Source organism: Pan troglodytes, chromosome 18 (assembly GCF_028858775.2).
Source record: "Pan troglodytes isolate AG18354 chromosome 18, NHGRI_mPanTro3-v2.0_pri, whole genome shotgun sequence".
Lineage (NCBI taxonomy): Eukaryota > Metazoa > Chordata > Mammalia > Primates > Hominidae > Pan > Pan troglodytes.
Window position 1 is genome coordinate 24,937,959 of NC_072416.2, and position 17,037 is coordinate 24,954,995.

General features: G+C 42.0%; 2 protein-coding genes and 2 non-coding genes across 5 annotated transcripts in view; 1 reads left to right on the top strand and 3 right to left on the bottom strand.

Annotated features, from left to right (window-relative positions):
* Positions 1-17,037, bottom strand: part of METTL9 (methyltransferase 9, His-X-His N1(pi)-histidine) — a 56,548-nt gene that overhangs the window by 3,106 nt on the left and 36,405 nt on the right. The gene's annotated exons all lie outside the window — the stretch shown is intronic.
* Positions 34-12,926, top strand: IGSF6 (immunoglobulin superfamily member 6). The gene is made up of 6 exons (XM_001160217.7): positions 34-305; positions 5,338-5,697; positions 8,435-8,541; positions 9,233-9,283; positions 9,683-9,763; positions 11,248-12,926. Exons 1-6 carry the CDS (start codon positions 239-241, stop codon positions 11,305-11,307), a joined length of 726 nt encoding a protein of 241 aa, XP_001160217.1. The 5' UTR covers positions 34-238; the 3' UTR covers positions 11,308-12,926.
* Positions 10,439-10,545, bottom strand: LOC112205990 (U6 spliceosomal RNA). Its single transcript, XR_002940117.1, has one exon. It is a non-coding gene; the product is annotated as a U6 spliceosomal RNA (small nuclear RNA).
* LOC112205988 (U6 spliceosomal RNA) lies at positions 10,680-10,786 on the bottom strand. Its single transcript, XR_002940115.1, has one exon. It is a non-coding gene; the product is annotated as a U6 spliceosomal RNA (small nuclear RNA).

The following is a 17,037-nucleotide window of genomic DNA, read 5'->3' on the forward strand; positions in this document are numbered from 1 at the left end:
CACCTATGACAACTGTAAAATCCATGGAAAAAAAAAAAAAGATACGCACATTTCTAAATGTGCTCCAGGCCAAAATCTCAATGTTAAGTGGTGAAGCCATCCTTGCACAATTTCAAAAAGTTCCTGATTATGGTTCCTTCATAAGAGGTTCCTCTCTTCAGCTCTTCTTCCCTTCTGAAAAAAGAAAGCCAACTTTCCTTTCAAATACACACCCCAACCCGCCCCGGCATACACAGAAATGGGGACTGCGAGCAGAAGCAACATTGCTCGCCATCTGCAAACCAATCTCATTCTATTTTGTGTCGGTAAGGTTCTTTTTCTTCTCCTCCTTCATTTTATTTAAATCAATTGCTATTTTTCACCTAATGCATTTATATTTTAAGCTCCTTCAGATTAATTTTTAAATGTATAACATTATGAAAACTGCCTAAGAGGATAAGTTTCCTTTTTCCCCTGAGAAATAGACAATAAAAAAATAGCTGAGAAAAAGTTTCATATTAACCTTGAAAAGTCTCTTTGCTATTATGCTAATTGAAGACAATCTGACCAAACAAAGGGTTGAAAATATTCTTAAAATCGTAGGTATAAGTTATCAATAATTTAATTATCATACAAACTTGATCTGCACATAGAAAGCAATAAATGATTATTTGCTGAATATTTTCAAAGAACAATTTCTATAAAAGTACTTTTCATTTAAGAAAAAAAAAAACTGCCATGACTCCAATAGCCATCCCATAATATATCTATTTTTAAAATTCTGTCTACTTCTGTTTTTTTATCTATGAAAGAGAAAGGATTTCCAATACATCTAGTAATCTCAGATTTGCCCACACAATTTGGATTATAGGGCAGGGAAGGGGGGAAAGTTCTTAAAATTAATTTTTTCTCATCTGTGAAGAAATATATCAAAATGTTAATGGGAGTTATTTCACGCAGAAGGACTGTGGGTGACTTTTTGCTTCTACTTTTAATAACCTGTTTTTTGCTAATAAGTATATATTACTTTCATAGACTATTTTAATTAGCATTATTTTAAAGAAGAATTCCTGTCTTTTAGAGATATATTCTGAAAGATGCAGATAAAATGGCTGGGATTTGCTCTAAAATAATATGGGAGTGAGGGAGTAGGTGGGAGGAGAAAAGAAACAAGATTGGGTCGAAGCCATGTGATGGCAGGGGGTTGACTGTACTACTTCGCTACTTTGATATGTTAGAAATTTGAAATCTAATATAATAAAGCTTTGGGCTGGGCGTGGTGGTTCATGCCTGTAATCCCAGCACTTTGGGGGCCAAGGTGAGAGGATCACTTGAGCTCAGGACTTCAAGACCAGCATGAACAACATAATGAGACCCCCATCTCTACACAAGAAAAAAAATAGCTGGGCGTGATGGCACCTGCACTGCACCTGCAGTCCCACCCACCTGGGAGGCTGAGGCAGGAGGATCACTTGAGCCCAGGACTTCCAGGCTATAGGGAGCTGTGATTGTGCCACTGCACTCCAGCCTGGGCAACAGAGCAAGATATTTACTTACTTCTTACTTACTAGATAGAGAGACAGCTTTGTTTAAATGTCAAGAATTAGTTCTCTTCCTACTTTCAATATGGCTTTTTTGTTTGTTTGAGACGGAGTCTCGCTCTGTCGCCCAGGCTGGAGTGCAGTGGCAAGATCTCGGCTCACTGCAAGCTCCGCCTCCCGGGTTCACGCCATTCTCCTGCCTCAGCCTCCCGAGTAGCTGGGACTACAGGCATCTGCCACCACACCCGGCTAATTTTTTGTATTTTTAGTAGAGACAGCGTTTCACCGTGTTAGCCAGGATGGTCTCGATCTCCTGACCTCGTGATCCGCCCGCCTCGGCCTCCCATAATGCTGGGATTACAGGCATGAGCCACCATGCCCAGCCTCAATATGGTTTTTTAAATAAGAATAATCTTTCTATTCCCTCCATGGAGGAAATAAATCTTCAACCTTTTCATTGGATACTGTGTTTAAAAAACAATTCCTAGAATATGAGGATTCTTAAAAGAAATCATTCACAGAAGCAGGCTGTGGTGTGACATATCCGAACTTCTCTTTTTTGTTAATAGGTTGCCTAACTGGTCGGGGGAGGGAACCACAGTTTCATCACAAGTTCCTGCTCACAGAGGAAATCATTACAATTGGTTTTCTCCCACACATAGACTAATTGGGAAGAAGGTGAAAATAAGTAGAGATATGAAATTCCAAAGTTACAAATACCTGTTTTTATCCTATACTACTAAGAAAAGTGTTAAAAGTCAGCTATCCCCGCCACCCCAACCTCTTTTTTTTTTTTTTTTGAGACAAGAGTCTCACTCTGTCACCCAGGCTAGAGTGCAGTGGCACAATCTCAGCTCACTGCAACCTCCACCTCCTACGTTCAAGCGATTCTCCTGCTTCAGCCTCCCAAGTAGCTGGGATTACAGGCGTCCACCACCACACCTGGCTAATTTTTTGTATTTTTAGTAAAGATGGGGTTTTACCATGTTGGCCAGGCTAGTCTTGAACGCCTGACCTCAGGTGATCTGCCCGCCTCGGCATCCCAAAGTGCTGGGATTACAGGCGTGAGCCACCATGCCCAGCCTCTATTCCTTTTATAGAGACAGGATCTCACAATGCTGCCCAGGCTGGAGTGCACGTCCAGCCTCTATTCCTTTAATAGAGACAGGGACTCACAATGCTGCCCAGGCTGGAGTGCAGTGGTGCCATCACAGCTCACTGCAGCCTGGAATTCCTGGGCTCAATCAGCCTCCGGTCTCAGCCTCCTGAGTAGCTGTGACTAATGGCCACACCACCACGCCTGGCTCTTTGGCTTCCCTTTTAAAAACACTACCCAATTTGGAAGGCTGAGGCGAGTGGATTGCTTGAGCCCAGGAGTTTAAGACCAGGCTGGCCAACATCGCAAAACCCTGTCTCTACTAAAAATAAAAAAATTAGCCAGGCGTGGTGGTGCACACCTATAGTCTCAGCTACTCCAGAGGCTGCAGTGAGAGGATTGCTTGAGCCCAGAAGACAAAGGCTACAGTAAGTTAGCCAAGATCACACCACTGCATTCCAGTTTGGGTGACACAGTGGGACCCTATCTCAAAAATAAAAATGTGTAAATAATGGAATCGTCCACTTTTTAAAAATAATTTTACAAATAAAAATAAAAACATTATCTGAAAGATGACTTGAGACTGAGACAGTGCTTAACTTCGCTAAGTTTTGGCAGACCCAATTCCATTTTAAATTTCCACTCAGTATATACTATAAAATGTTTCACTGTACTTGTAAGGTGCTTGAGTCTGGGCAGGAGACATGAGGTTGTATTTCTCAGACTTGAGAGGGAATCCAATCCCCTTGGCTGGAGATGGAGCTGAGCTGGGCCTCCCACAGACACGAAGCTCAGAGAAGCTTGCAGGCCTCCTCCAGGTGACTGCACCCTCTTGTCTGGTTTGCATTTATCAGGTCACCACAGAGCTTCCAGCTCATCTCATGTTTCACAAATACTAAAATATAACATGATGAGAAGAGAGCAAGGCGCAGTGGCTCACACCTGTAATCCCAGCACTTTGGAAGGCCGAGGCAAGCGGGTCACTTGAGTTTAGGGGTGCAAGATCAGCCTAGGTAACAAGGTGAAACCCTGTCTCTACAAAAAATACAAAAATTAGCTGGGCACAGTGCTGCAGGCCTACAGTCCCAGCTACTTTTGAGAAGCTAAGGCAGGATGATGGCTTGAACCTGGGAGGTCACAGTTGCAGTGTGCCGTGATTGCACCATTGCACTCCAGCCTGGGAGACAGAGACTCTGTCCAAAAACAATAACAAAAATGAAAACAAAAACAAAAAAACATGGTGAGAAGAGACTCGCATCACAAACACCATGATTCTAACTTTAATTCCTCTGCTGTTATGAATGGGGATCCATAAGAGAAACGCTAAGAGAAAAAAAGCCCCTGTCTGAAAATTAAACATCAGACCACTTGGATGACTTTTCAGTTTCATTTACAGTAGCAAAGGACAAACTCACACAAATAGGACCATTTGGGAATATATGACCAGGCGGAACTCAGACCAAAAACTTGACAAATTCCAATTTGTCTCAACCAATACTATTTTACCTATGGCCTCCCCTGCCGCAAAAGAAGGGTTTAGGGCGGGTCTTTCCATTTGTGCACTCGAGTGGCTTTCCAGCTTCACATGCCTGGGATATAAAGGCCAAGGTGGGGGACTCAATCCTCATAACTTGGAAGAGCACCACATGGTGGACAGTACACTGGAGTGGGTGACTAATCCCAGCTCTGTGAACACCTCGTGGCTAGACGTCCACAACCATCTCTCCAACAGCCATCTGACACTGTGGGAACAGTAGCAGTGGCGGCTGCAGCAGCAATCGCTCCCTTGTATTTAATACTTACTATAGCTTAGGCAGGTAAACACTTCCTAGGCATCATCTTGAACGTCACACTAACTGCATGAGGTCAACAATACTATCCCCATTTTCTAATGAGGAAACTGAGATACTGAGATTATAATGCTGGGAACAGGCAGAGCTAGGATTTGAACTCAAGTCTGTGCTCTTTATCACGATATTGTTAATTAAATAAGATAAATGCTATAAGGGCCTACAAAGCAGCACACACGCCAGGGAGAAACCAAATCTGCTTAGCTATGGCCTGGCGAGCTCATATGGTCCCTGCTCAGTAATCAAAGACATGGTAGGCTAAGCCAGGGCTGCATTTCCACAGGTGTACATCTTGCCTTTTATCATGTTTCCCAAAGGGACACCAGGCTCACAAAGAAACAATTGTGAATGGCCATGAATTCCTGGCGATCTCAACTCCCAAAAAGCACAAACATCGCTGCTGCTCATAGGCTCCATCAGCGGCAGCAACGTTCGTCTGGGGACACAGGTTACCACACTGAACACAGCACTCTGGGGAGGCCAGGGTGCGGACAAGAAAGCAGGCAGGAGATTAAGTGATTGGATCGAAGGAAAGCTTGTAAGGAGCAAGAGTCACAGATGGACCCCAAACTTCTGAGTCCAATATGGTGCCACCTCTATGCAGGCCTCCTGCACAGGGACTCTGTTCCCCTGAAGCCTCTCTAGGGCTGGCCTCCAGTGAACAGACATCATGTGACCCAGCAGGTCAAGGTCAGAAAACAGGAGGAGTTGGGGCAAGTGAGGACCACTGGTGTTTATTTTTAGTCTTATTTATATTGGGATTAAGGTAAGAAAAATAACAGAATGGCTGGGTTTCCTACCTCAAAAATATAATAAAAGCACAAAGTGAGGTGACAGGCCCATTAACCCACTCATCTGCTTCCTCCCACAGGTGCTGTGGGCGCCTGTACTCTCTCTGTCACACAACCGTGGTACCTAGAAGTGGACTACACTCATGAGGCTGTCACCATAAAGTGTACCTTCTCCGCAACCGGATGCCCTTCTGAGCAACCAACATGCCTGTGGTTTCGCTACGGTGCTCACCAGCCTGAGAACCTGTGCTTGGACGGGTGCAAAAGTGAGGCAGACAAGTTCACAGTGAGGGAGGCCCTCAAAGAAAACCAAGTTTCCCTCACTGTAAACAGAGTGACTTCAAATGACAGTGCAGTTTACATCTGTGGAATAGCATTCCCCAGTGTGCCGGAAGCGAGAGCTAAACAGACGGGAGGAGGGACCACACTGGTGGTAAGAGGTCAGTCAGCGAGGCTTTATTTCAGTGCATCATTGCATCTTGTTCAGGCCTGTAAAATCATTACCTCACTCACATGTAGAAATCAGGAGATAAATTTGCTAAGTTAATACCCTAGCCAGTGATGGGTGTGATCTGAACACAAGTCACCATGAGGTTTGGACTAAAGAACTACTCCAACTGGCTGGGCGTGGTGGCTCACACCTGTAATCCCAGCACTTTGAGGCTGAGGTGGACGAATCACTTGAGGTCAGGAGTTCAAGACTAGCCTGGCCAACATGGTGAAACCCCATCTCTACTCAAAATACAAAAATTAGCCGAGCATGGTGGCATGCACCTGTAGTCCCAGCTGCTTGGGAGGTTGAGGCAGGAGAATCGCTTGTAACCCAGGAGGCGAAGGTTGCAGTGAGCCGAGATCGCACTACTGCACTCCAGTCTGGGCAACAAAGCAAGACTCCATCTCAGAAAAACAAAAGAACTACTCCAATCCATCTCGAACATCCACTAACACAAAGTCAGTGATTTGCTGGGTGCTCTATTCTCCCTACATGGTGACGTTTAACCAACCATGTTCACCTCTTTTGTATATTACAGTGATTTAGTGTAAAGTACCATGTCCAAAGGGAACCTTGTGGTGAGTAACTATCAGCTTTCTCAGGAACTAGTCTGGTAATGCACCACCTAGAACAAAGCACTAGAGAAGTGTAAAAGATCAATAAATTGGACCCACAGAAACTATGCAACATGGAGAATAAGCACAGATTTGGAGAGAAGCTACTCAGGGATCCCTGACCCTTCCCATTCTGCCTGGACATCAGTGAACGGAAAGTGATGACTCTCACTTCCTGAGATTTGATAAAACCCATGACAATTCCTCAGCCGAGCGAGGACATCAAACATAGCTAAATCCTATCAGTAATTTCACCAAGTCATTCCCTTGAGTAAACTGAGATTAAGACATTCCCGAGAAAAAAAAAAGGGGGAATTTCAGAGAAAAAGCTTTACATGATTCTGAAGGAAAAAAGAGAACAGCAGCAACTCCTCGCCTTGTTGGGGTCTCTTCTCTTAGGAAGGACCCTGGTATGATGAGCACTGAGATTGTTAAAACATGAACTCAAAATCAACCAGCCCTTCGATTTCAAAATAGGACTCTGAGGAAGGGAGACCATCCAGTATTACAACCCGTCTTTTAAACTACGAGGGTTCTAATGGGCTTTTGATATTCAAATGTCATTTAACCTTAGTTTATTCTCATCTGTCAGCTAAATTATAAATAAGTTAAGGCACTTAAAGCATTTTTAATAGTGCCTGGCATATAGCAAATAACAAATGTTAGCTACTGATATGAAAACACACACAGCTTTAGAGATTTGTGTGTCTCACTGCATTAGCCTTCTAAAAACATGTTAGTCAAAGGGAAAAATGGCTTGTAAAAAGATGAAGGTCTCAAAACTGCAAGGCTTATATAAAGTGAAGTGAAAGTGAAAGGCAGAATTGAAAGTGTTAAGGCAGACATGGCAACTTCCTGTCTCTTCTATAGAACTCCTATTTTCACACTGAAGCTTTTTTATTTTAGTTGTATAGATGTGGTTAATTTGTTAGTTTCACAAATAAAAATGTATGCTGCATAAACTGCATTCACAGGATAAGCATCTATGGGATTTTTCTTTCTTTTTTTTTAAGACAAGAGTCTTGCTCTGTCGCCCGGGCTGGAGTGCCGTGGCGTGATCTCAGCTCACTGCAACCAACCTCCACCTTCCGGGTTCAAGCGATTCTCCTGCCTCAACCTCCTGAGTAGCTGGGATTACAGGCATGCGCGACCACGCCCAGCTAATTTTGGTATTTTTAGTAGAGATGGGGTTTCACCATGTTGGCCAGGCTGGTGTCAAACTCCTGATCTCAAGTGATCTGCCCACCTCGGCCTCTCAAAGTGCTGGGATTACAGGCATGAGCCATCACACTCAGTCTCATCTATGGGATATTTAGTTGGAAAGTACAGGCTATTCAGACAGTAAGTACAAATCTAATTGTATTTTGCACTCCAAATAGTCAGGTAATTGAAGACATGGCATGTTACTTAATCCCTACCCAGAGCACAAGACAATTTCTGCAAGGAGAGAGAAATTCCGAATGTGAAAATGGATTCAATAACTCTATTTCCAGAATTTTATCATAAAGAAAGAAGAGCACATTTGGCAAAAGTGCCTGTCTTTCAAGCACGCAGTGAGCACTGCGCTCCTCAATGTATGGCCTTCCCAGGTTCTTTCACAGATGGGACTCTTCAGCTATGTGTACTAGTTCCAAGGCTATAAATATCACCCTTAACAAATACATATGAAAATATCTTAACCACATAGGCAGACTCTTGATGATGCTGGTAAACCGTTTCTACCAAAAGAGATTTTAGATGCCCTTGAACAAACTGTCTGGAAATGTTTATCTAACTTCAAATATCCTTTATCTAAAAAGTGATGCTTAGCAATATGACAAATGGTTGGTTGAATTTTTTTAATGTTTAAAAATGAGTAACATTTTTGGTTTAACACATTTAAAGAACTGATGAACTGGCTTTAACTATTACATACTTGAGTACCTTTTGAGGTCTAGTTTTTATACGAATAGGCAAGCAGAATAAGTTCACATTTCACCTCTAAAACGCAGTGTGAAGGATACTTTACACATGTATTTGAAAGAATAGGCTTTAATAGTGAATGTGCTTCTTTCTGTTTTTGTCATTAAGAAATTAAGCTGCTCAGCAAGGAACTGCGGAGCTTCTTGACAGCTCTTGTATCACTGCTCTCTGTCTATGTGACCGGTGTGTGCGTGGCCTTCATACTCCTCTCCAAAGTAAGTCAAATCCTCTTGCATGGAATGTCCCTATATCCTTGAATATTATCAAAAGAAAAATAATTTCTATCTCTCCACAAGTTATGGGCCTCAGCAAGAGCTCCCTAATTAATATTTTCCTGTGCATCTGCAGGGAACACCACCTGCAGAAGAGGTCTTTGGAAGAAGTCATCATACATTCTCATCACTGAAATTATTAGCCAGGGGACATAATTTGCTGTTTTCTCTTTAAAGCCCAGTAGCATGGGATTAAGAAAAGCGCCATCCACTATGCTATCTTTCTGCTGTAGGGGTGAGGTGTGGGCAGGTGGAGGGCGAGATATTACTGTTATCTACGAAAGCCTTAAGAACAGTCCTTAAGAACAGAAATGGGTTGATGAAGAAACTAAAAGCCACCTTAAAATCTTCAAAAAGGGCTGAAGTTATTAAAAAAGAATACCTTTTGGCTATGTGTATAAGAAGGGAGATGTATACCATTGTGTTAGGATTACTATAAATCCTACAATCAACATCAGTTTGTTCGATTAGTTTTTAATGGAGTAAAAGCATCTCAAAAATGATGTAAAAATTAAGTCTCATTGTATATCACTTAAATATTAAGTTAGTTTAATCTTATTAGGGCATGAGATATCTGCCACCATTGTTATGAGTACATAAAATGTTTCACAGACTTTCCTTCTCTTCTTGGCAGTCAAAATCCAACCCTCTAAGAAACAAAGAAATAAAAGAAGACTCACAAAAGGTACAGACCAACACTTGAAAAATATTTTTTAAATTGTGGCTGGTTGTAACGATTTCAAAACTGAAATATTTTTTAGATTTTTTAGCTTTTAAATATTTAAATGTTAAGTTTAAACAGAATATCAAGGTAACTTTCAACTACAGACACTATTTCCTATTGTTGAGAAACTCAATGACAAAATAATCTCAAGGGGTAAACTGTGACTTAAATTGGACAGTTCTCAACCATAAATTATATTTAAAGTTCTCAAATACAAAAGAGTTAACCGTAGGCACATATGTGTTGGGGGAGGGGGTAGTTTTTGGGACTGGTGGCAATAGAGCAAGAAAAGTTCTGATGATGCGTCGTTATCGCTTATATTCCCAAAAGAGAACTTTTTTTTCTCATTTGTCTTTATAGAAGAAGAGTGCTCGGCGTATTTTTCAGGAAATTGCTCAAGAACTATACCATAAGAGACATGTGGAAACAAATCAGCAATCTGTAAGTGTAAAATGTCAAAAAAAAAATGTAAATACAGATATAAAGCATGTTTGAAAAAACTAAGCTGCCAAGGAGCTGTCAAGAACCATGTTTTCCTTCAGAAGAGTCTGAAAGAGAACTTTCACAAGAAATGTATTTTTATATAGAACCTGTTTTAATAAATACATAACAAAAGACATCTGATACAATATTAAATAGCCCCAGGCTGGCATCTTAGTGACATGGAAACTTTCAGAAACACATTAGACACGAGCAATGTTTTCAATACAGACAATGATGCTTTAAAAGGATAGATTAAAAGCTACTCTGTACAGTATCCTGCATGCAGTGGTAGGCGTTCAGTAGATACTGCAAATGTTTGTGGGTCAAATTATGAAAAAAAATTACTTGTTACTTATAAGGCAAAAATAAATTCACATTAGAAAAGATGCAGCTAATGATATTAAAAAACAAGTATTTCTCCAGTGTCTGGAGTTGAACTGAAAAGAATACATGTATATCTATAATACATCCTGAAAGTATTCCTTTAAAGTCTTATATAAACAGGTTCTTCAAACAAAATGTTATCTTAATGCCAATAGAACAGATACTTTGTTTCCATGATGCATGATGAGATAGCTCAAATAAGCTAAAATGTATACAAAATAAGGTTAATTTATTTTTATTTATTTTTTAAAATTTATGGAATGCTTCACAAATTTGCATGTCATCTTTGTGTAGGGGCCATGCTAATCTTCTCTGTATCATTCCAATTTTAGTGTAAGTGCTGCCAAAGCGAGCACAAAATAAGCTGAACTGATAAACTAGTAAAGATATTTTCCTCTTAAACAGCAGCCAAGAGGGCAAATGCATCAGGAGACTGAAATAAGGCGATTTTTTTTAAGTCCAACTTTTACTTTAATTGTTTTCTTTTTAAAAAAATATGGAACGCTTCACGAACTTGTGTGTCATCCTTGCCCAGGGGCCATGCTAATCTTCTCTATATTGTTCCAATTTTAGTGTATGTGCTGCCAAAGCAAGCGCTAAAAATCTAACTTTCACAAAGGATTTTTGCCAAGGAAAGAATATTGTCTAAGTAGTCGTTTCATCCTACAGTGTATATATGAATACATAAAGATAGGTGGTCTAATTACTAAGATGCCATGCTGAGTAATTATAAATCATTTTTCTTTCTGAGGCTGGGACATGTTTTCAACAACAAGGCCGAGGTATGTGGCCTGAAAGCAGTCTTAGAAGTGAGAATTGTAAAGCTCCCAGCCACGATTTTGACAGTAGCATCCAAACAAAAAAAAAAAAGTATTTTTCAGTTCCCACATCCTACTCTAAATACGGATGGGGAAAACGGTAATCTGGCCTTTAAGATTACCATATGGACACTTAGGACCCAGAATCCAAGATGGCCCAGTGGTTTGCATGTTCCTTGGCAGTTGGCTTCATTGGTTACATAACCTTAAACATGGCTTTCTATTTATTTATTATTGCAGGAGAAAGATAACAACACTTATGAAAACAGAAGAGTACTTTCCAACTATGAAAGACCATAGAAACGTCTTAATTTTCAATGAAGTCACTGAAAATCCAACTCCAGGAGCTATGGCAGTGTTAATGAACATATATCATCAGGTCTTAAAAAAAAAATAAAGGTAAACTGAAAAGACAACTGGCTACAAAGAAGGATGCCAGAATGTAAGGAAACTATAACTAATAGTCATTACCAAAATACTAAAACCCAACAAAATGCAACTGAAAAATACCTTCCAAATTTGCCAAGAAAAAAAATTCTATTTTAAACTTGTATCCTGAGTCTGTTTCATTCAACATGAGATGTGTGATGACTGCCATCCTGAAGATCTGAAGCCAAACCATGCGCCTCAGTCTTGAGTGGAAGAATCACCTTTATGGTTTGTGGAAATCATGGCACAATAAAATAAGTTGGGAGGGACAACGTGACAAAATTTGAGTTAGAGACATTCATTTTGAAAAGCACCTTAGTAAAGTTATTTCCTCTGATGTTGTAATGGGGCAGTGGGGTAACGCACATTTGCCTGCCAGGGTATGCAAAGTAACTTACATCATGCTATCAGCAAAATGAGAATAATATAGTGGCTAGAGTAAGACCATAAAAGCCAAAATACAGAAAATCCAAAGCTGAATGTTAAACAGAGGTAACTTCAGAACAAATAAGCCACAACGGACTCTAGATGTCAGTGTTGTGCCAAATAACAGCACCAGGGAAGATGTGGGCAACACATCTACTTTACAAGCACGTTTGTAATACTGATTTTTTCTTCTTCTTTCCTTTTTTTTTTTTTTTGAGACAGAGTCTCGTTCTGTCACCCAGGGTGGAGTGCAGTGGTGCAATCTCGGCTCACTACAACCTCCACCTCCCGGGTTCAGGCCATTTTTCTGCCTCAGTTTCCCAAGTAGCTGGGATTACAGGTGCGCACCACCACGCCCGGCTAATTTTTTTTTTGTATTTTTAGTAGAGACGGGGTTTCGCCATGTTGGCCAGGCTGGTCTCAAACTCAAGACCTCAGATGATCTGCCTGCAATGGCCTCCCAAAGTGCTGGGATTACAGGCGTGAGCCACCGTGCCCAGTCTATAATACTGATTTTTAACCAATTTAGGAGGGAAATGTCAGATAGGAGGCATGGTACAAGGATATTTATGGAATTCATTACCACTTCACTAAGAAAACATGATATAAATTGTCCTTTGAAAGCTACTTTGGTATAAAAAAATCTAAAGTGCCCATAAGTATGCATTCACTATTAGACACAAATTACAACCTTACAACCTACTATGTTTATTTCATTAAAGTGTCTCTTTTAGGCTGGGTGTGGTGGCTCACGCCTGTAATCCCAGCACTTTGGGAGGCTGAGGGAGGTGAACCATGAGATCAGGAGTTCGAGACCAGCCTGAACAACATGATGAAACCCGTCTCTACTAAAAATACAAAAAAATTTAGCGGGGTTTGGTGGCACACACCTGTAATCCCAGCTATTTGGGAGGCTGAGGCAGGAGATCACTTGAACCCAGGATGCGGAGGTTGCAGTGAGCTGAGATCACGCCACTGCACCCCAGTCTAGGTGACAGAGCAAGACTGTCTCAAAAATAAATAAATAAATAAATAAATAAATAAAATAAAGTGTTTCTTTTAAACTGGTATTGCCTAAGGTGTATTCTTTATAAAACTTAGAATTGTTAAATATTTTAAGATTCCTTTGAAAGTGTTTTTGCATTGATGGTTTAAATCAGTGATATCAAACTTTCCTGATCCTATGTGCCCAGAAAAATGGGCAGGGGAAAGGAGGCAGCATGGAACCTCATTTTTTTGTGTGTATCTGTGTGTACACGTGAGTGCACATGTGTATATGTGTGGGGCCACATGTGTTTTGTATACGGTATATGCATGAATATGTACGTTTGTACCTTATACACAAAAACAAACAATGGCATAAGCAGCAATATAAATAAAAAATGCTAATACTTTCCTGCCATATTCCAAAATAAACTGTCTTGTGTACTCTGCAGTGTGTACTTCCCCACTCTGAGACCACTAGCTCAGGTAAAGTAATAAGCTTCTAAGCCAGACTGCAAAAAAGGGCAAGCACTAACACCATTGAAATGAACAGAAGTGTTGAATCCGATCATTTGCTTTTCATTTCTGGGAGTCATTACATTTTGGTACTGAATTCCAGGACTGAAAATACACTGTTCATTGTCTAACCAGGAGACAAAATCCCTCAGATAAACTAGTATTTGACTCACAATATGCCTTTCCCATGTAAGCAAGGGCCGTGTTTCAAAGATTGATTTTGAAGCTGAAATACGGAATATACTTTCGCAAAGAGTTCCATTCCTCTAGGTCTTATATAAGAATATCTGGTGTATACACAGTATTCATTCATTTATTCATCTATCTCACCAAAAGTATATATTTTCAAACTTCAAAATAAGTTTTATTTGGGAAGAGTTTCTTATTTTGTTAAAGCTACAAGCAAGTTTCTTTCCCAATTACACTTCTAGAGATCTTAGCAGTTTCAGAGATTTCAGTGTTCAAAAGTATATTTCAAAATTAACAAAAAAACCAAACCCACACCAAAAGGAAATAGCTTTGAGATTAGTTTGGGATGTACAGTCATTGATTTCAGGCGCCAACACTATTTACTGAGTGCTACACTATACAATCAAAGGCCTCTTTTGCAAACTATCCTCGGGTCATACTGAACTTGCTCCACCCCTACACAAACCTTACTCACACCTTCATGCTTTTGCACATGCTGTTCCCCTCAGCCTGGTAAAATGCTTCAGACTACAAACACAGCTCACCTCAACATGAAACCTTCCCTAACTCACCCACAGGCTAACAGATCTATTTGTCTCTAATTCTTCAGTACTTAGTTTGACATATTTCTTACCACAATTTCCTGCCATTATCTGTTTCTATCTATATTGTGTACTATTCTGTGTTTTAAGAGCAAAAGCGTGATTCTCATTTATCTTTGTATTTCCACTTGGTACACAGTAGGCCCTCAAATGCCTTCTATAAATGCAATTGAACAATGTTTCTATAGAAAAATGTTCCTTCAGCATTTAAATTGAGATATGTAGCATAATTCAGTCCCTCACCATGAAGCTTCACCCCTTTCCATAAAGACCATTCAACAAATCCCAGCAGTACTAATTGTCCTGCTATCTGAGCATCCAGAAAAGAATTAAACTGCAACTTTTTTTTTTCTTCTTGAGATGGAGTTTTGCTCTTGACGCTCAGGCTGGAGTACAATGGCGTGATCTCAGCTCACTGCAACCTCTGCCTCCAGGGTTCAAGTGATTCTCCTGCCTCAGCCTCCTGAGTAGCTGGGATTATAGGCACCTGCCACCATGCCTGGCTAATTTTTGTATTTTTAGTAGAGATGGGGTTTCACTATGTTGGCCAGGCTGGTCTCAAACTCCTGACCTCAGGTGATCTGCCCACCTTGGCCTCCCAAAATGCTAGGATTACAGGCATAAGCCACCGCACCCAGCCTAAGCTGTAACTTTCTGTTTAGATTTGGGTTTCCTATGACAATTAAAAAAGAATTAATACTGAAACAACTTGTTTTACTTCGAGCTGCAAAAACAAATTACCATAGACTGAGTGGCTTATTGAGAGGTGACAATGTGCTAGCAGTCCTCGCTCGCTCTCAGCGCCTCCTCGGCCTCGGTGTCCGCTCTGACCGCACTCAAGGAGCACTTCAGCCTGCCGCTGTGCTGTGGGTACCCCTCTCTGTGGCTGGCCGAGGCCGGACTGGCTCTCTGCTCGCGGGGAAGTGTGGAGGGAGAGGCGTGGGCAGGAGCCGGGCTGCGCGCAGCGCTCGCGGGCCAGCACAGGTTCCGGGTGGGTACGGGCTCAGCAGGCCCAGCACTCGGTGCCACTGGCTGGCGCCTGCTGGGCTTAATCAGGGGACAAGCTCCCTCTGGGCTGCTGGAGTGCCCAGGCTAGGTGCCGCAAAGTCCCTCAGCCAGTGCCATTGAGAGGTGAAGCTGGCTGGGCTTCTGAGTCAGGTGGGGACCTGGAGAACTTTTCTGTCTAGCTAAAGGTTTGTAAATGCACCAATCAGCACTCTGTGTCTACTTAAAGGTTTGTAAACGCACCAATCAGTGCTCTGTGTCTAGCTAACGGTTTATAAATACACCAATCAGCACTCTGTGTCTAGCTAGCCGGGTAGCAGACTTGGAGAACTTCTGTGTCTAGCTAAAGGATTCTAAACGCACCAATCAGCACTCTGTGTCTAGCTAAAGGTTTGTAAACACACAAATCAGCGCTCTGTCAAAACGGACTAATCAGTGCTCTGTAAAATGGACCAATCAGCTCTCTGTAAAATGGACCAATCAGCAGGATGTTGGTGGGGCCAGATAAGGGAATAAAAGCAGGCCAACAGAGCCAGCAGCGGCAACCCGCTCGGGTCCCCTTCCATACTGTGGAAGCTTTGTCTTTTCACTCTTCACAATAAATCTTGCTGCTGCTCACTCTTTGGGTCCGTGCCACCTTTAAGAGCTGTAATACTCACTGCAAAGGTCTGCAGCTTCACTCCTGAGGCCAGCAAGACCACGAACCCACCAGAAGGAACAAACAACTCCAGACGTGCCGCCTTTATGAACTGTAACACCACAAAGGTCTGCAGCTTCACTCCTGAAGTCAGCGAGACCAAGAACCCACCAATTCCAGACACATTTTGGCGACCCAGATGTGACTATCACCTATCGCCAAGCGGTGAGACTATCGCCTATCGCCAAGCGGTAAGTACCATCGGACCCTTTTCACTTGCTATTCTGTCCTATTTTTCCTTAGAGTTCGGGGGCTAAATACTGGGCACCTGTCAGCCAGTTAAAAGTGATTAGCGCGGCCACCGGGCTAAAGACATGGGTGTCAGGCTTTCTGGGAAAGGGCTAACAACCCCCGACTCTTCAGAGTTGAGAGCGTTGGTTGGCCTGGAACCAGCTTCCGCCTTTCCAGTACTTCTGGGCTGAACCAAGGGTCGACAGAGAGGAAAGCCATTCAGCTCCGGGGTCCCAACAAGAAGTTGGTTGGCCCTGCGGCCATGAGCAGAACTCTCAAAGTCATGTCGCCCAAGCGAGACTAGCCCATCTATTCTATCTACCCTGACCCTTGCCTCCTGGGTCCTAACGCCTGTCAGATAAACTTCCTCTCACCTCTTGGAGTCTCTGAGGCTAGTCCCGCTTCTGAAAATCACTCCGTCTCTGGTGCTTTTCCAGTTTCTCCTATGAGGATGATTTCTAGTATAAACTCCAGGAGTCTACTCCCTTCTTTAGGCACCTGGGCTCACCAATCAGAAAGACATAATTTTTGCCCAAAGCCCCGTCATAGGGGGAACTCTGGAATTTTAGGATCCCTCCTTAGAAAAGCAGGCCTAACAAATGCTATTCCTGAAGCTAGGATATGGGGAGCCTCAGAAATTGTATCCTTCCTATTCATATAAGTGAGGACAAAAGGTGTCACTCTTCCAACCCTGGAGATCCCTTCCCTCCCTCAGGGTGTGGCCCTCCACTTCATTTTTGAGGCACAACATCTTTATAGGACACAGGTAAGGTCCCAATACTAACAGGAGAATGCTTAGGACTCTAACAGGTTTTTGAGGATGCGTCAGTAAAGGCCACTAAATCCAATTTTTCTCAGTCTTTGTGGTCTACGAGGACAGGCAAGGGTGCAGGTTTTCGAGAATGCGTCAGTAAGGGCCACTAAATCCAGCCTTCCTCAGTCCTCCTTGTG